This window comes from Dryobates pubescens, chromosome Z (genome assembly GCF_014839835.1).
Source record: "Dryobates pubescens isolate bDryPub1 chromosome Z, bDryPub1.pri, whole genome shotgun sequence".
NCBI lineage: Eukaryota > Metazoa > Chordata > Aves > Piciformes > Picidae > Dryobates > Dryobates pubescens.
The window spans coordinates 58,179,815-58,199,905 of record NC_071657.1 but is presented as its reverse complement, the minus strand read 5'-3'; the positions used below and the strand labels follow the sequence as shown (position 1 = coordinate 58,199,905).

At 41.9% G+C, this 20,091-nt stretch overlaps 1 protein-coding gene across 1 annotated transcript; it reads right to left on the bottom strand.

Annotated features, from left to right (window-relative positions):
• Window positions 1–81: 81 nt before the first annotated feature.
• HEXB (hexosaminidase subunit beta) lies at window positions 82–16,998 on the bottom strand. Its single transcript, XM_054178533.1, has 14 exons — window positions 16,712–16,998; window positions 16,450–16,607; window positions 13,796–13,861; window positions 13,028–13,074; window positions 12,706–12,816; window positions 9,686–9,787; window positions 8,291–8,420; window positions 6,495–6,675; window positions 5,392–5,478; window positions 4,717–4,789; window positions 4,053–4,227; window positions 3,205–3,295; window positions 2,886–2,990; window positions 82–441 (listed from the first exon to the last, which is right to left on the bottom strand). Exons 1-14 carry the CDS (start codon window positions 16,996–16,998, stop codon window positions 378–380), a joined length of 1,677 nt encoding a protein of 558 aa, XP_054034508.1. The 3' UTR covers window positions 82–377.
• Window positions 16,999–20,091: the final 3,093 nt, after the last annotated feature.

The window sequence follows — 20,091 nt, the reverse complement described above, 5'->3', positions numbered from 1 at the left end:
TTTGCTTTTTTTTTTGGTCCTTTCAGAATAAGTGGCTTAGGCTCCATTCAGATTTAGGTTGATTTACAACTCCCTTCCGATTGGCAATTATCTGGTTACGCAGTAGAGTGGCAAATTAAAAGGTGCTTTGAAATAAACAGATAGTTCTCTATTGAAAAAGTGTCTTTATTTTCATTCAACATCAGAATGTAAAGAAATTGGATTTAGTAACTGTGGCATTAAGTTTCAAGATTTTACAGTGAAGAATCCCCATTTCTAGTGAAATTGCAAGAAGAATGTCAAGTAACTTTAAAGTTGTAAGTCTTGGTTCAAATGTCAAACTGCATGTTCATACCCCAGAGGCACTTCAGATCGTTGACTGGAAGTCGTTGGAGCAGTTAGTGCCCTCTTGCTTCATGGGCACAATAGCCAACAAACACAGGTTCAGCTGCTATGCCACGGCTGTTAAAATAAAGTGAAATATATATGATTGTAATCAAACACCTGGCTGGCTGTGTAGGCAGGAAGAAAAATACTGGCACTCCATTTTAATCTTTGTGTAAAGAAAACTACTTCCAAGAAAGAACAAAGAGCCTGATTATGCTGTGAAAACTAGCTCTTTTCTACAACTGATTGTATTGTTTCTATCAGATAGACCACGGTATTATAGAACAGGTTGCAAAGCTTAAATTCAGAGACTAGTTGTCCTGGATGTTCTGCAGAATCTATTGCTTTTAGTAAAGAGAAGTCATAAGAATGTGAAAATTTACATAGAACATTTACATAGAATAAACCAGGTTGGAAGAGACCTTCAAGATCATCACGTCCAACCCATCAACCAATCCAACACCACCTAAACAACTAACTCATGGCACCAAGCACCCCATCAAGTCTTCTCCTGAAAACCTGCAGTTGCACCTTTGCCCCAACTCCAGTGTTTCCTTTGCATGCAACTCTGCATCATTTTCATTATTTTAGGAGCTGGTTTTAGTAAACTGGACCTTTTCCAGCTACACTAACAAATTACTCCGTTCTTATGTGACTTTAAAAAGAAACAAACAAAAAATCCCTTAGATTTGGATGGTGCAGTAAGACAGTATAAAAAGATGTTTAAGCAGGTGTAATAAACTTTTCTTTTGCTTCTTGGATATTTAAAAGACAACATTGCTACAGTGATTTGTAGGATGTTATATATATATTAATCTACACACATAGAGAAGTATTGAAATTGTACTTACTATCTGCAATGCAAAAACACAAAAGCTCAGATAACTACTGCTTATCCCTAAGCTCTTGGTAAGGAGCCATGTGGTTGTCTAGGTATCTGGAGTGTATGCCCACCTGTTTCTTTCCCTTCTTCCACCACTATTCGTCTGCAGTTTGGCTGCTGTATCCTCCTGCAGGAAGCTTACTTCAGATCTGAACAGCAGCTTCTGCTTTCATAGTACTATTTCAATAACAGTGGCCTCAGCACTGGATGGATAGAGCCTACTTCATTCTTCTGGTGACCCTGATCTAGCACTTCAATCTTGTTTTTAACATGTTAACTCCCTCTTAATATATCTATTTTTCTCATAGCTAACTCCCTCTTAATGTATATCTATTTTTCTCATAGCTAATACAATTTACACACAGCTATTTTCTTATAGCTTTATTTAAAGCCAGCTTGAAATAAACCCAGGAAGTCAAACCTTGAGTCTTAACCTGTTAAAAAGCTACTTCATACTTGTCATGGTTTTAAGCCCAGCCACAACTGACCTGCTGGTAGGATGGGAAAGGGGAGTTGGGAGCAAAATGCCAAACTCCAGGGGCTGGGATAAGGAGAGTATCAGAACAATGCAGAGAATGGATTACCTTATAGAAACAATAGTAGTAAAGTAATACAGAATGCAGTACTAGCCCCCATGCCCCATTATACAGCAGGCACAACATTTTATATGGAATACCTCACAGGCTGATTCAGCTATCTGTCCTGGGTGTGGCCTTCACAGCTTCTTGTAAAGAAAATTAACCCTGTCCTAGTCAAACTCAGGACAATAAGAGGCAGTGATGCCATCAGATAATCCTGCTGTGACATCAACTGGAACACGGGCAGACTCCTTGAGTTTTGAGAGCTGATGGTAATGTCACTGTATCTTGCTCTTTATAAAAGCTGATTTATTGGAGTATTTCTTAATGTTGGGACTTTCAGTGGCTTGTCAGACATTTTTTGTAGAGAAATTACATGGCATTTTTCATTCCTGCTGCAGTCCAACTTCACAGCAGCATTTAGGAAAACCTAACAGGCTCTCTGACTGTATGCTTTTAGAACTGGAGTAACTTGTCTCAGTAGCTTTTAGGAAAGAACTGCAGAGAAAATGTTATAAACTGGTATTTTTTTTTTACAGTAGCCATACAGGTAATTAATTCATCAAGGATTCCTTATCCACTCCTTTCAGTTTTTACACCAAGGCATTATCTGAAAGAATAGCTCACCCAAGCTCACCCATCATGAGAAGAGTTCCAACTGGAACTGTGTACTCATCCCACATACCCTTTAATATCTTTTTTGACTGACATGAGTAAATAATAGTGTTGGTTTTTGAGGAAAGACAAGTATAGATGAGTTCTAGTATTTCACTGAATAGTGAGCTCTGAAAAGGTACTTGTTAGAAAGCTATCTAGAACTTTTAACATATTAATGTATCTGTTCTTCCTCTTCTGAGTACACAAAACCACATGGGGTAACGTTTACATGGTAATATCAGACTGCTAGTTCTCCTCCCTTCATTTCCAGGTAACTGGAAAGGGAAATATTCACCAGAGGGTGAACAATTTTTTTCCTAGACCAGTAGTTTAGGCCTGTGCTTGAACTCCATTGGCTGTAAGGCTCGAGAACAAAGTTTCACTGTAGCTCTTTATCTTACCGGAGCATGCGGCATCGATGGTTGGACAGCCTTTCATAGGCATCTTGCAAGTTGGTCACATTCCTGCTGCTCCAGAGTCTCTCTCCTACAGCACTTGCCCTAGGCCTGTAAAGACAGATTGCGTTTTAGAGCAGGTACTAGTCTATAACCAAGAATGGATTAAAGTTTAATACCACATTTGATGGTCCAGAACCATCAAATTTTTATAGCTGCTCAAGTCCAGTACAGAGCACTGTTATCACTAACATACAGTCCTGCTGCACAAATTGGTGCTCCTTGTGGCTACCTTCCTAAAATCCAAAGATAAAGCAGTTCATACCATAATCTTGGTGTGAGGTTAGTTGCATCCACAAATTCCCCCCAGAGGCAGGCTTCTCCACCTATTACAAGTTTTTTCTGTTCTTCTGATCCTGAATTCAAAGCGGAAAACTAGAATTTTTATTTGCCCAGAAGACTTGCACACAACATTCCATTTTCCAATACTCAGAGAGGACTGCTGTTCAATTATTTGTTTTCTCATAGAAAATACCTGTACTCAGCACTAACTTAGTGTTCTGGTGGTTGTTACTGAATGTGAGAACCACCAGGCCATTTGCCCAGAGAACCCATTTCCTGTCTCTGTCAGAATTTTAACTTTAATCCTCTGAGGACATTCCTTAGTGTTGGGACATTCTTCAGAGATTTCAGTCCTCATTGAAACTCTTCATTCTATCAAACACAGAACATTCCCTGAAAAAGCTACATAAGTCAGATGTTCTCCTTAATAGGCTCTGAGAGCTACCTTGCACAAAATGAAGCTCCAAGTAGAGCATACAAGATGTTTGTATCAGCTTTAGCCAGAGGGAGGAAACATGTCCTTTTCTGGAAGAGTCTAATGTTCTAGAAGCTTGTTAACATTCAATGCCTTTTTGCTAACAGCCATTCTGCACAACTCAGCCCCTAAAGAATGATACATCCATCCATCTAGTCTAGCATCTGTCCATACATGCACCAGTATTGAATGCCTGAACACTTTTCCCTGTGAGAAACTGACAGTCTTTTGATAACAGCGTATCTGATCATAGTGACTGCGTGACCACTCTAAATAGCCTTATTGTTCCATTTAGACCTTACTATGAAAAGACTTCCATGCACAGAACATGCATACAAAAAACCAAAGTAACGTACCAGGGAAGTTGAGTGGCTCAACACTGTAGTATTTCTTCCAGTCTTGCCCATAACTAATGTAGTCTAAGTACCAGGGAGCTGCCAGAATAGCAGTGAACCCAGCTCCTGTAACACTGCTCAGTTCATGAGCATAGTTGTTTCCCATCCACACTTCAACTACTGTGTCTGGTTTCAGCTAAGAAAAATAAAACCAAAACCCTTCAGAATGTTAATGTTACCTTGGAAAAGAATGATGCATTTCAAAACTGGGAGGGTGGTATTTTGTTTTGAGGAAGAACATTTTGACAGCTGATTAGCTCTTTGCTGGTTTTAAACAGTTCACACTAGAGTGATGCCTAGATCATACTACTGACAGTTAATGCCTTCAGAGGGTTCAGTTATCTGACTAGCCCTGAAATGCTAAGCATCTGGTGTTACTAGACCTCATGCACCCCTTAGGTCATTAACTGTCTGTGGTATAACCTAGCCTTCACTCAAGTGTGAACCCTGTTTAAAACCAGCTAAGAGCTAATGAGTTTTAGACTTGCGGGGGGTGGGGGAGAAGACAAAAGATGGCTTGCAAAATGTTTCTTCTCAAAACCATAACTCCTTAATAATCTACATCTGAAGCCCCTCACAATATTATGCTGTTATGCAAGAGTATCTTACTATTTTCTTATCTTACCTGTGCTTTGTTATCAAACACTTCCTGCCAGACCATGTATCCTTTGTTATAGGAGGAAACTATATCCAAAATCCTAGAATTCAGAAATGTTACCATGTTTGTGAACTTCAATTAGATCAGTACAGGCATACAAAGTAGCAACATTTTCTACCCCAACAGGGTACAGGGTAGAAATGTAACAAACAGCGCTGCTGGGTAAGTGACCCAGAAAATTACTTTTTGGTTTTTTTTGGCCTTCAGTGCTCTGCCTCCTAGAACTTGTTCTCCCATGTACAAGGATATGCATGTGCAGTAACACAAACTGATGATGTTCAAAACTACAAGCAACTCATACAAGTGTCTAAATCCATGTTATTTAAGAAGAGGAAAACAATTACTGCAAAAACCTTAATACTTTTACTCCTTAACATGTGTGCTGACCTTACAACAGATACTCAAAGCTAACAAATGCATTCAGAGTGTGCACAGTACTAGACTAACATCTCCTTGTGTCCCACATTTTAAAGCTCTGAACTTTACATTCATTGTGCTAAAAGAAAATGGGTAGTTCCCAACACATGGTAATTTCTGAAACCAATATAGGCTAACCTAAATCATCTTCAGTATCTGCACCTCAACACCACCCTCAATTAGTGTCTGTGAAATGCTAAGCAAGAATTTAAACAAACAACATACTTTTGAATATAGTAAGACTCCAGTTTAGCATAGTCAGTGCCAAATCCTTGCTTCTTCATGAACTCCTTCACCTCAGGGTTAGATTTCCTTTAGAAAAAAATTTAAAAATTAAAAAGTATTTTAAACCTATTTTCCCAACCGCTTCCTCCTATGCACATCACAGTAGCTGATGCCTTGGGCACACCATAGCTTGGAACACACCCAGAGCAGAAGCAGCAGGCTAATGTGATTTAGCTATATTGAAAGAGTTTCATCCTTGTTTGAAATAAAGAGTCAAACTTCTCTGGTAAAAAATAACTGGAATTCCTGCTCTGAAGCAGTCCCTGGCAGGCTGCCTTAAGCTCCTAAGAGCTCTAAGGTTCCTGGCTTCCCTGTGACTTTGTGTGAAGGTTGCCAGCAGGTCTGGAAACTAAGCAGCCACAGTACCAGGGGATCTGCAGGAGTGAGACGAAGAACTTGTGGAAACACGCCAAAAGCAAACCAACACTTGTGAGAGAAAGCATGTGCCAGAAATTATCTTTCTTTTTAGAAATGAAAGCAAGTCCTGCATGTTCAGATTTAATGTTTCAAGAGAGCACATAAATACTGACTAGATCAGTTAATACTCTTCCAATTAGATCTGCTCCAAATTTAGTTCCTCCAGCAAAGAGACTCCAAAATACTCAGAATCCAAAACCAACTGATGAACCACGTGAACACAACCCATACTTTTAATACAAGCACACAAGAGTCAGTACCATAATAGTTAATTTCAGCAGATTTTCTGGTGGTCAGAATTAATTGGAGAGAACTGCTTTCCTTTAACACAAAGCATTTAACCGTCAGTTATTTTATACAGAACTTTTCTACCATACTCCTTCCTGGCAGGCTGATTTTCATACATAAATTCTTTAGAGTACTGGAACATTTCTGAAACTACTAGTCAAAGCAGAATTCTGTGTAATATGACTTGCTTGGTGAGGATCACAAACTCTCTGCCTGTAAATAGTCACAGAAGTGGAGACCTTTGGGTTAAGCTGTCTCATGCAACCAAATTCCGTGATTGATAGATTTAGTGAAGTTTCAGAGGCACTAGGTATTTAATCTTTGAACTGTCACCATACCAACAATCGAAGTTCACTTCATCTCCTCCCAAATGAATGTATGCATCTGGAAACACACTGCTGATCTCTTTGAAGAACTTAGTCATGAAGTCGTAAGTTGTATTCAAAATGGGATTTACAGGTCCAAAGGACCCAGTTGGCTGTTGTCCATTGTAACAAGGGGTGAGAAGATCTTTTTGACCTAATGAAACAATTAATAGAGGATATTCAGGTCCACTGTGGTACACTAATTTTGCTAGCAGGAAGAGGCAGTTACCCATATTAAAGAGATTGATATTTATGACTTAAGTGCTCACCTATTCTATATATAATCAAATAGAGGCAGGATGAAATAAAAGAACTTCTGTGATTCTGTGAACTTGCCCAAGGTTGAAGAACCCTGGAACTGGAAATCAAGACTGACTTTCAGATTTGTGATTTAACACACCCTAATTCATAGAACATGTCACTGTATCTGTAAAACAGCTTCTGGATGACTACTCAAATGAAAAATGCTTTAATGCATTTAGGAAGGAAGCCAATTAAAAGGAAGCCAAACATAACTGGCATGCTCCAGAGGCCTCCTTTCTCTATTAATCTTTGTTAACACCTAAATACATGGGAGCTATATGGCTCAAGACATGTCCTACCTCAGTCTGCTAGGAATTTACCTCTACAGAAGAAAGAAAATATAGACAGACATCAAAACCAAATACTGGTTCTTGAGTCAAGGTATCTGAAGGAAAAAAACATTGTACGTAGTTTGGGGATTCCTAAGCCCAGTTGCAGCAGCAGCACCTTCTTGCCTATGTGTTTCATATTCCAAGTACATTGTCCCCAAACAAGGCCCTAGTGATAGATTGCTCTAACTATCCTCTTTTCATGCCTTGAGACTTCTCCCCAGTATCTTGAATTTCAATGTAAACAAAGCATAGCTACTCCAGCTCATGGGCAAAGCCAGGACTGGTTCTTCGGCATCACATTTAAAATAGCTTTAATACAAAGAGCTATCAGCTTGCTTTTAATAGGAATGTAAAAACCTCACATATCACCAGGCAAGACTCTGGTGCTTCATAGCAGCAAAGACCACATGAGATGAAGGACTTGGAAAGAGTGTTCAGCAGATTTAATTTTTGCCTTGCTTCTTTCCTCCTCATTTTAAATTAGTGAGACAGAGTCTGACATATCTTCCAACATTATGGCCATATCCCCAAAGGGTTAGTACAGACTCACCCTACAGCTAGAACTCTGAAATGCTACAAAAACCTTCATTATTTCCAGTTTGGCCAAAGCCACCATATGTTAACTGCAGTGAAGTCACAGTCAGTGCACCTTGAATTAAGGCAGAAAGTTACCTGTTCTTTGATTACTTGCAAACACACCACTGTCAGAATTCAAGCACTCTCTGCCAAGAAGAAAGCGAAGAAGCATCCAGCTTTATTGTACATTGGCAGATTAACGCTTTACTACTAGTCAGAAACGTCAGCCACTTTGAAAGAACCTTCCCAAAGCAGAAATATCTGGTCCAGAAGCAGCAACACACTACTTTTAGCCACTGCCTTCTTATTCTGAACTCAGGAATATTATGCAGGGTGGTAACAACATGAAGTCTCATCCATACCTTCACATGCATATCCAGCACAGGAAGTGTCCACCTTCTCTGTTCAGTTCATCTATCACATAAAGGTCATGACTGTCACTGAGTCTGCTACTCACCTCTTAACAAGGACCTTCAAAGCATTTCAATGGCTACTTTTTAACAAGTTCTTTTATTTGCTGAAACTATGTATTAACTATTAATACTTTCCTAGACATACCTTTTCCCCAAGACTGTGTATGTCCAGGGGTATCAAACTCTGGGATAACTCTAATGCCTCTTGACCGGGCATACTCAATCACCAGACGGACGTCAGCAGGTGTATAGATGTGGTTATAGGAGTATGCTCCCTGTAAAATATTCACATTTAGAGACACTTTACAAAACATTACACCAGCAGCTCACAAAATTGAGACTGAAGTGTTTAAACACTTTAGACTGGAGAGCAGTTCTACAAGCTGGGCTTTTTTTTGTTTATAACACTGACAGACCTCTTCTATTGCCTAGCTGGGGAAACACAAAAATCAACCCCTTTTTCTGCAGCAAGACAACTATCTTGAGGAGACTATGCTTTCCTCCTTACCTCACAGTTACTGAAAGAAAAGGAAGAGCTGCCTTCTACTCCATCAGATTTTGGAAAAATAACAGTTTTTGAAAAACATTTTTGAGTTCTGTATAGAAGCACCTCTGCATCATTAATTCTGAAGCCCAGGGCCCTTGTCCCATGAGGTGCAAGACTCATGGAAAAAATCTGCCAAGTCACAACAAATGGCATCCTGCTCCAACACCTCTGCCCAGCAGCTCTGATACAATGCCCAATTTAGCATCAGGGCCTGTCAGTGGGGAAAGGACAGAACTCCATAGACATTACTAGCAAAAATGATCTGACTGCACCATGTAACATCTACGATCTTTTAATTAAAAAATTCTTCATGGCACCTGCTCAAGCACTGCCTCCCTAGTTTTCTTGAGGGCGAGATTCTAGCATGCATTTTAAAAGAGCATCCCAAATCTGGTGCTTAGGCTCACTCTACTTAATTACTGATGCTTGATACAGCTACTGCTGTACCAAGACTAGGCGACAACCTCATGGTGGCTGAGAATCAGGAAACAGAGACACATTGCACTGCGTTTTAGAAAACCACCTCTTACTTTTGGGCCTCTTATAGACATTATATTCTGTAACTAGATCTCAGATAAGGCAAAAGTATTACCACAGTAGTTCCAAACAGGAACTCTTCCATTTGTTTGAGTGGCAGGAAGTATACCAATTAAGCAAACAAACCAATCAACAGAAATCCAAGCATTGTTCACTATACTTGGTTCCTTGCACACCATTAGTGCTTGAGGGCTGGGAAATGCTGAGGAGCACTGTCACCAGCAAGTCTGCACAGAAGACCTAGGAAGGTCATTTACTATGTGTTCACCAAAGAGACTTGAATACGGTCCACAGGTAGGATCCCAAATATAGACTTGCTGGTTCCCAGTCCCCTGGTACTGATTCGCTATCAGCCAAGGCAGTTGGATTCAACTGTTGGTGGGGTCTGCCTTTTATTTTCATGAAATATGTGCCAGATTTCTGCCCTCCCACTCTGCTCCAACAATGCTGACTCACCTTGTCACTTAACTCAGGGAAATAAATACTCTGGTAAGGGAACGACTGATCATCTACCACATGCCAGTGAAGAACATTGAACTTGTTAAAAGCCATGGCATCCTGTAACAAATAATGCAACACACTTCAGTTACAAACTATTGCTCTTACAGAAAACCTATGGAAAAAGTAGTCCTGTCTCAGTACATCCTGCATGCCTAATGCAATGACCGAAAACCAACCAAGCAAAAACACCAAAGGAAAAGCATACCATGTCTCACTGAATCCTGGAAGTATACACCAAAACACAGAGCCTTGTTTATGCTATCACTCCATTCCTCTCTCATCTGTTTTCAAGTCTTGTCAACAAGCTCTTAATGTGATTGTTCTACACTGAGTGGTAGAAAGGGAACTGCTATAAAGGCTGATTAGTTTCTTCCACTTCAGAGCATATCCAGGCAATTCTCAGCTATTTCAACTTACAGAAAAGCTTAAACTGTTCTACCCAACTACTTGAACTCGGAAACTGAACAGCATGAGAGTTTCCTACCATTTAGCATATCTGTACTTGCTGTCAGCTTCTGAAGAATCCATTTCAAATACATACAAAGTAAGCTGTGAATTTTCCCCACAGAAATTAGTGTTCCCCTTATGTTTTCAGTCATTTTTGTGGGTAATTCTCTTTTACTGAAGATCATCAAGACAAATGGTAACACACCTATTTTAAAACTATGACTCCAGATGGAGGTTACACACACATACTGAGCTATGCAAGTTTGTTAGAGTCACTGGAAGTGACAGACAGTGGGCTGACAGAGTAATTGTTCTTCATATTATTCATGACTAAGTATTAGCAACACAGTTGCTTCCAAACCCTTGCCACAATACATTTCCACTCCTTCGTCCTCCTTTTTTCCCCATTAACTTCTATTTAAAGAAGCAACACCAAATCCAAAGGAAGATTTTATGCCCTGTCCATTCCCCCAAATTATCTCATCTGTTTTAGTAGACATCAAAAGCTTTAATTAATGTATATCTTCATGCATTTCTATCAAATACCATCTTTCCACAGAGAAAACTATCTCCTGACCTTCATCTCATCCATTCCTTCCTCAAGGACAAATGCCCTCCTTGGAAATACAGTACAGCAGCAGGTGGAGACAAACAAGAACTGTACTTGAACTGCTGCCTTAAGCATCTAATTACCACAGGTCAGCAAAGGGATTACTGCTCATCTTTATTAGGTTAGCCTGGATCCAAGCAGGCAGAGTGGTCAAACAAATAGTGCACTTGTTCTTAAACCAGTAAAACGGCACAAAATGTAGCTCTAGGAAAGAAAGCCATGGAAACCAGTATAGCAACAGTTACAGAAACACAAAAATGGTTAGAAATGCAAATCTCTGGTGGCACATTTAGACACTGTGTTTTTTCAGAAAAGACAACAAATAGTGACAAAAGTAACTACTTGAGATTTTAAAGAAAACCTCAGCTGCAAATTAAACACTGCACAAACACTGCTTGCTGAAAAGAGACTGGTCTTACTAGTGGTGAATACCCATAGAGGGACATGTTCCGAGTATAGTTGAAGAATGCCTTGGAAATGAAGACTGGTTTTACCTGCAATCTCTTTCTGTCCATCTTAAGCCTGCTCTGCAAAGTTCTACAACATAGAAGGGAAATTCTAATACTATTTTATCTTGGAAAATCAAGACAGAGACCAACAGGAAACGGCACATTCCTTCACTCGGAGGTTACTCCATTTCAACCTATCAAACAAGCCCTGCTACAAGAATTTCAATAGCAGAAAAGCAGAGTACAAACCAGAAAACTTTAGAGCTTTGGCTGCAATGATTACATGAATTCATCATCTTCCCCCATCAGGGTGGGATTGCAGTAACAGTGTGGCCAGCAGGAGCAGGGCGGTCATTCTCCCCTGTACACCACACTGGTTAGGCCACACCTTGAGTCCTGTGTCCAGTTCTGGGCCCCTCAATTTAGGAAAGATGTTGACTTGCTGGAAGGTGTCCAGAGAAGGGTAACAAAGCTGGTGAAGGGTTTGGAGCACAAGCCCTATGAGGAGAGGCTGAGGGAGCTGGGGTTGCTTAGCCTGGAGGAGGCTCAGAGGAGGCCTTATTGCTCTCTACAACTACCTGAAGGGAGGTTGTAGACAGGTGGGGGCTGGTCTCTTCTTCCAGGCAACCAGCACCAGAACAAGAGGACACAGTCTCAAGCTGTGCTAGGTGAGGTTTAGACTGGATGTTAGGAAGAAATTCTTCATAGTGATTGCCCATTGGAATGGGCTGCCCAGGGAGGTGGTGGAGTCACCATCACTGGAAGTCTGTAGGAGGAGACTTGATGGGGTGCTTGGTGCCATGGTTTAGTTGATTAGATGGTGTTGGATGATGGGTTGGATGTGATGATCTTGAAGGTCTCTTCCAACCTGGTTTATTCTACTCTAATTCAGTGTGCTAAAGCTTTTCAGAGAAAATTCTGTTTGCTTGCACTTTGTTGTTCTTGTTTGTTTGTGTTTTTTTTTTTTGAAGGAACATAGAGAAGGAAATCAGTAGCTTCCAATCAACACTTCTAGTTTCCCCTTTTGTACTGTACTATGTAATTACTGGCTTGCTTTCACCAGCCTAAGAAAGGACTACCAAAGCCTGTTTATTGTAAAGACTGGAATTTCCCTGCAACCACTGTCACCGAGCTAGGACTTGCAAGGTCTCCAATGTATTGCCTGGTGATGGTCTGGTGTCTAAGAACATGCTTCCAAGAAATACATGAGCTGGTTTAGGCAACAGAAAATACAGAAAACTCTAAAGTACCAAAAATCTCAGCCTCCTTTACAGGTTCACTAATTACTGTGTCTGCCCACTCAGTCTCTCTGTTGTATGTTCTGACCTTCATCTAGCAAAGTTTGGCCTGTCCTTTTAGAGTCAGCCAGCGATGACTTCTCCTTTCCCATCAGCTCCAGGTGCTACCTACTTGAGGGGGCAAAAGACAGCAATGAAAAGGCTTAATAATTAGTGATACTGACCACTTACCAGATTTTTAAGGATAGATTTCAATGGTAAGTAATGCCTTGAAGTGTCTAGCAAGATTCCTCTGTGAGCAAATCTTGGGAAGTCATCGATTTCAGATTCATTGACAAGAAACTACAAGAACAAAATTTAAAAATTGGAATTCTGATTTTATATTTATCACTTCAGACAGGAAATACTTATTTTCAGTTTGTTAACAGCTTTACAATTATCAGAAAAAATACTTAATGAAAGTAGTAGATCTGTTGTTTCTAGAAGAGCACCCTAATAAAGAATGTGGTTGCCTATTAACAGGATTCTGCTTTTAGTTGATAGTTGTACTTACACTTCCATAGTCATCCTCATGAACCAACTGGCTGAAAGTTTCCAAACCTGGAAAAAAATCCAAGAAAGGGACATGGAGTACAACCCAGTACTTGTCCTTAAAGTTTTAGGTAAAAGCAGGACCTTAACTACTCACAGGCATTCACACAGCTAGAAAGAATGCTGAGTTTCTTCCTTTCCAGCAGTTCACTTAATTGCTCAAACACTACAGTTAAAGAAATTCTAAAGAGACCATTCTACCTCCCCATTAGACAAACACTGAATATTAGCATTACAGCTCAGCTGTACCAAATTAATCCTTCAGTAGTATGGAAGCAATTGAGATCAAGGTAGGAATTTCTGATGTTATTATATATTTATTAATGACACTTCTGGAACTGATAAAGTTTCCAATTCAGCATTAAAAATCAGCTAATTTAGACTAACATTCCAGTAACAACAGCAAACTGAAACTTCAGCATTACAGTCTTCTAAGCAATGTGCTCAGTATGTTCAGTTATCAAGTGCAGTCAGAGAATAATTTGTTGTCGGTGGAGATCAGAGAGCTTTTTTAGCACTTAGAGTGTGTCTGGTTTAACTGACTTCGGACACAGCACGATCCATGTCTGCCACTGATTCTGAGATGCTGACCAATACATATCTGGGTATCCTTCCAGCCTCTAAGCCCAAGACTACTTCCCACGAAGGGCAAGATCAGCTGGTTTTTAGGTTGCCATGGAGTTTGCATAAGGCCAGAAGAAACTGCTCTATAGCAAAAGTATCATCTTACCTCTTAAAGCCCCCCACACCTCATCTGCTTTCAGTACAGCCACAGGTTCAGTTACAGTTAAATGATCTAAAAGAAAAAAAAACCAAAACATTCCTCAAGCAGAGATTAACATGACATTAAAAGACTCTTCAAATGCCACATTTTCCTTTTGTTGGTTTTTTTTTGGGGGGGGGGGGGCTTTTTTGGGTTTGTTTGGTTGTTTTTTTTTCCATTTTAAACAATGCTGTTTTTAAGAGTGATACCATATAGCCATTCAGGCTGCTGGTCAGAGTCAACAGTTAACCAGAAGGATGAGAAAACAATTATGGTGCTTAATAATGGCAGTGTTAAACATGGCACATGGACCAGAATTTCACCCAAGTTTAACTCAATTGGTTTAAAACACACCAGATGATATTTCTGTATTTAAAGCGTAGAGTGATAAGGGCTGGGTAAGTAAACCCAGACCCACCTGCAAAAGCCTTACATTTTTGAAGGGTTTTTTTAGCAATGTTAATTAATGCTATTAAGTGTTCACTATAAAGGTCTAATTACAAAGGGGAAAAGATTTTTTTTAAAAAATCAGACCCTGTCATCTAAATAAGCACATGTATTGGGCAGTGAAGGTGCAGGAACATAAGTAAAATGAAGAATGGTATGCTAAGGTCCCCTCTTGAGTGCTGAAATAAAGTACAAAGTACTGGGTTGGGCAGAGAACTGAAATAATTTTACATCTTAGTGGAGAAACAAGTATCTTTAAAATGTTAACATTTTTTACTATAAAAAATACACTGCAACTATAAATCTATATTGCTGTTTAAACATCAAAGCAATAATAAACTGACCTGTGAAACAGCTGAGAGAGAAAACGCTGCAGAAGGATTTATTGGATCTGCCTCGGTATGGAGGAGCAGTTTGCTGTAAGTTATACTGTTTGAACATCTGTCTGAACTACCAGAGGAAAGCCATCCAGGGATATGGAGAAAGTATCTCAAGCTTCCATTTTAGCCTGAGTACAGATTGCATACACTTTTTCTGGGCGAGAGAGAGAACTTACAAGAGTACCGCAGTCTCCACAGGTCTTTCTGTGGTAAACTGTAGTTTGGTCAGTTTCTAAATATATACCATACCTCAAACAATTGCACAACAACAAGTTTTGCATGGCTGTTTAGAACCTTTTACTCAACCAGGCAGGAAGCCAGCAGGCAGAAGGACAGGTAACTTGTACTTTGATTACGTATCCAACTCTCTTGCTGTAGGACAGTCACTGACTGAACCATACTGTATTAAGGATGGGAGCCAAACTGCTGCATCCAGCAAGTGACTAATAACTCTGTATTTTAGCATTTACTTCCTGAAGAAGTTATCCCATTAAAACAAACAAACAAAATCTTGCTAAAGGCTGGAGAGTTCATCTTACTCTATGGGAAAAAACTCCACTTTTTTTTTTTTTTTTTAAACAGGAAACTCCTCTTTACAGCAAAAGAATAAACTCCTGACTGTTCTGAAGAGTGCAACCTAAAAATCACATGATCTGACAGATTCCTTGACAAAAGAGGAAAACCAGCTGTGGTTAAAATCTGAAGTTCACAAACTGGCTCAAAGTTCAACTAGCAATAAAACAGTACAACAATCTGACTGTGTCACAAAAATTCTAAAGCACTAACAATTCTTCTGTTACACCCCATTTACACTGAAACATACAATACACTTGCACACAGAAATTGCACCGTTTGGATAAATGTACCAAATGCAAAATCAGTACATTCTATCATAAGTCAGGTGGAGTTAATCCTCCTGCAGATGTAGGATTTGAGATTAAAAGGATCTTTTTCTACGGATCTGTATCCTGGATACCAAACAACTGCCTTGCCCAGTACAGAAGATTATCTCAAAACAGAAAGATGTAAATTTAGTATGCTGTGCTAATCTGGCAGACAAAAACCAGCACTCCTCTTTATTTCTACTAAGAAACTTCTCTGGTTATTAGGACTTATTTTAGAGTACTTCTCCACTCTGGACTTCAGTCACAGAACTAAAGAAGCATATCAGAATAAACCAAATACAATCACCACATTTTTAAATCCTTCCATGTTTATCTATTGACAGGAACAAAGTGGATTCATAATGCTGCAAGACGAATAGCAAGGGGTTCTGTTTTACTTGCAAAACCAGAAATACCACATACATAAGCCAATGAAGGTAGCTGCAGTTCAGATAAGGTTATTTCTAGAGAGAACAAATGAGAAAGCAAAGCCACCTTCATTCAACACCTGGATGTTCTCTTGCCTCTGCAAAGATCTCACCATACAAACCTGGGGACAGCAGAGCATGATGCTGCCGATTTGCAACAACAGCTACTAGAAAGGGCATCAGGAGATAAATTAGTCAAATGCTAACTAAAGTGCACCAATCGAAGGCTACACTTCCAAGCAGCTGCACGATTCACTGTAAGCTGAGATTTCCAACAGCATTAAGAGCAAGTATTATCCTCTGCTTGGCACTGCTGTGAAATGTTCTCCACTGCCTCAGCGAGCTTACGATGCTCAGCTCCTTAATAAAAAATAATTTGCTGACTTTTAAGTTGGTCACATGACTGGAAAACATGCGCTAACGATGCTATTAAGCCGGGGACTGAAAGAGGAACGCGGTGAGCGGCCGTGCGCGGTACTCACAGGCCTCGCTGGAGCCAAGGTGCGGGTACCCGCGACAGCCGGGGTCCAGGGACTCGACCACCACCTGCAGCTGCAACAATTCGGGCTCCGCTCTGGCGCCGAGCGGCCGGCGGCCGCGCTTCCCCCAGTCAGAATGCCCGAACATGTAATCGTAGTACCTGCCGGGGAAGCAAGACACCGGGGTGGGGGAGCTGGGGTAACCGTTCCCGTCACAGAGATGCCGCCCGCTCAACCCCCACACCCCTGGCCCGCCGCCTTTCACCTGCGGAAGGCATCCTGCAACAGACCGCAGGCCGTCCCCGCTGAGGAGCCGGTGCGGAGCACCATCTGGAAACGGCCGGGGGCCAGCTGCAGCTGGCGGCGGGACGTGCGGAGCCACTGCGGCAGGGGCCACAGCGAGTCCTCTGGGACGGTGTCTGAGATCGGCTCCCACTCGGCCAGCTCCGGCTCGGTCCGCAGAGCGCCATGGCGAAAGCTAGTGCTCAGTAGCACGGCGGGAAGGAGGAAGAGCCCCAGAAGCAGCCCGACCAGCCCCATGGCTCTGCCCATGGCGCAGCGGCTGCCGCCACCCCCTCAGTCCGCGGCCAGCGGCTCGAAAAGCAGCCCGACTCCGCCTGCGCCATCACGGGGACGACAGGGGCGGTGCTCAGCAGCGTGCCTCAGCAACGGTCGGTCTGCCCGCCCCCGCCTCCCCCGGCACCGCCTCCCCCGTCTCCACCTCCCCCGGCACCGCCTCCCCCGTCTCCACCTCCCCCGGCTCCACCTCCCCCGGCTCCACCTCCCCCGGCTCCACCTCCCCCGGCTCCACCTCCCCCGGCTCCACCTCCCCCGGCTCCACCTCCCCCGGCTCCCTGGAGGCCACTCAGCGGCCGCAGTGGATGCGCTGCAAAGGAGTACGGCGAGGAATTTGCGTTGCCGCGGGAGGGTGCTCCTCTGGCCGGGTTTGCTCCTGGAGGTGCTACCGCGCGGTCTTCGGCACGAAACTGCTGGAATAAGAGGGATCGTTGCTGGGTCAGAAATTTTGCGCGGTTTAATTTCTGTATAGAAATATCTTCACTTAACGTTACGCTTTTATAAGGGTTAAAACTAACGCATCCCATGTACTGCTACAAAACAGTTTCAGCCTCAGCAGAATTACTTTTTAACAGATTTTCTGCAGACTGTGTTATAAACTAAGTAGAAGTCAAAGTTGCAGTGAAGTAAACCAAGCCTTAACCAAACAGACTAGGTGTTTTCACAGATCCCGGTACAAACTTTGAAAAGTTGGTGCAAAGTGTTTAGAAAGCAAATCAAGCATTGGGAAGCTGGAAGTCACAGTGGGGAGACGGCCAGGCTTTAAAACACTTCTAATCGAATGGTTAATGCAAACACTGGAAGTTGCTTCCCCTGCTGCGCTCGTTAAATCCATGATGATGAGGAAGCTGACGCCTGCGTGACTCAGGAGCAGGCCAGACACGGCTCCCTTAGCGATCTTCGTTGTCTGGAATGTTAAGTCACGTGCTCCAGGTTACAGACTAGACTCTTCAGTTTAAAAACATAAAAATAAGAGCGTCGCAATAATGAAGATTCTGTCTGTTTGGAAATTAGCAACAGACACCTTGCTGTGGAATTGCTATGGGCAAAAATCCCCCTTCTCCTTCAAGCAGGGTTAGTCCTCCTCTTTCAGCTTATGTTGCTTTTCAGGTTTGGAAGAGCAGCTCTTGCTACCGTCCAAAAGACTCCCTGGGGGACACAGGGAGATGCTGATTGAATCACTGCAGGGCTGGGCATCAGTTTAAGAGGTGAGTCCCAGGTGTCCCTAGAGCTGCTCCCAGTCACACAGGTTTATATGATTGAATGCACAGCAGGTGCAGGGAGCTGATCTAATCTTGCCCATTAAAAAAAAACAGTGATGGTACACTGGAAAGAGTGGGAATAAATAGCAGGATGAGGGCAGGTTTGCTTTATCCCATGTTTGTTTAGACTGTCATCTGCACCTGAAGGGAGTGAATCACAAAAATGTCCAAATTTTGTCATTCACTGTGCCCATCCATAAAACTCGAGCACGCAGGCTATCCACAGCTGTAAGTAAAATGCAGTTCTCTATTACTTGATACTGAACAGGCGCACAACACTTGCACATCTCCCCTCCAGCCACCAGACATGCTGTGAGATACATTGAAATGGCAGTGGAGTCTTCCCTGGCCCTCTTGGAGGCAATTTTCTGTTCAAGCGGTAGCAGGGCTTCCAGGTTGCCTATTATATTGACCTTTTCCTTTGCCTGATGTGACTATCTCTGCAACTGTGACTCAACTGTTCATATTGTCTACCTCTTTTCATCTTTTTAGGCATATTTTGAAAATCTGCATTAGAGTCATAAAGGTTGGAAGGGACCTCTGGGGATCATCTAGTCCAACCTCACTGCTAAAGAAGGTATGCTTAGATTGAGTTGGACAGGAATGCATCCAAGCAAGTTTTGACAGTCTTCAGAGAAGACTTCACAATCTCTCTGGGCAGCCTGTTCCAGTGCTCTGTCACCCTCATAATAAACAAGTCTGCCCTTAAGTTCAAGTAAACACCCCTCTGTTCTAATTTGTAACAGTTACCCCTTGTCCAGTCACTAAGCACCATTGAAAAGAGTCCAGCCACATCCTCTTGACCACCACCGTTTAGATATTTATAAGCATTGATAAGATCCCCTTTTAGTCATCTCTTTAACAGACTAAAGAACCCCAGGTTTCTAAGCCTGTCCTTGTGGGAGAGGTGCTCCTGTCCCCAAATTATGCTCGTGGACCTTCATTGGACTCTCCCCAGTAGTTCTCTGCCTCTCTATAACCAGGAACCTTGGAACCTGGACACAATACTCTGTGTTTGGCCTCACCAAGACAGAGTTGAGGGGTAGGAGAACCACTCTCAACCTGCTGGCCACACTTTTCTTAATGCACCCCAGGATATCATTGGCCTTCTTGGCTGTGAGAGCGCATTGCTCGCTCATGGTGAATTTGTTATCCACCATGGCTCCCAGGTCCTTCTCTGCAGACCTGCTTTCCAGCCGGTCAACTCCTAGCCTGTACTGCTGCATGGTGTTATTCCTCCCCAGAAGGACTCTACACTTGCCCTTGACAAACTTCATGAGGTTTACCTCTGCCCAACCCTCTAGCCTGCCCTACCTGTTTTGTAGTTTTCTTCAGCACAACTAAGGGAATCAGTGGGCAAGGATGAGTAGCCGAAGTTGCTGAGGGTGGGAGGGGCTGTAAGATACTAAGCTAAGTCTGTTGTTTATGATCTTAACCAGCCTGACAATCCCAAAGGGCTGGTTCCTATAGAAACACTGAGCATCTTTACCTTCAATTCTGTTTTCAGTAGTTGTAGCTTGCATAGAGCAAGGCTATTCCATACCGGTTAAGTACACCTATTTATGAGTCACCTAGTAAATATGCACTTATTTAATATTGTCACTCTTTAAAGACTGTTCTGTGCACAGAAAACTAACTTAAGTTTTGCATTTTATTTTTCTTCTCTAGATAGATTTTCTGATGATTAAGAAAGAGAGGAAGTGAATGTGTTTCATGCTCTCAAAAAAAAAAAAAAAAGGAAAAGAAAACCCTTAGTCACTTCAAGGACTATGTAAAGAGGATGTTTAAAAACAAAAAAGTGACTAGG

Coding starts and splice junctions, on each gene's coding strand:
- HEXB (XM_054178533.1), bottom strand. CDS start 16,998: ATGGGCAGAGCCATGGGGCTGGTCGGGCTGCTTCTGGGGCTCTTCCTC. Junction 13,862..16,449: donor CCTTGGCTCCAGCGAGGCCT/GTGAGTACCGCG, acceptor TTTTTCTTTTAG/ATCATTTAACTGTAACTGAA. Junction 4,228..4,716: donor TGTTTGATAACAAAGCACAG/GTAAGATAAGAA, acceptor TATTTTTCTTAG/CTGAAACCAGACACAGTAGT.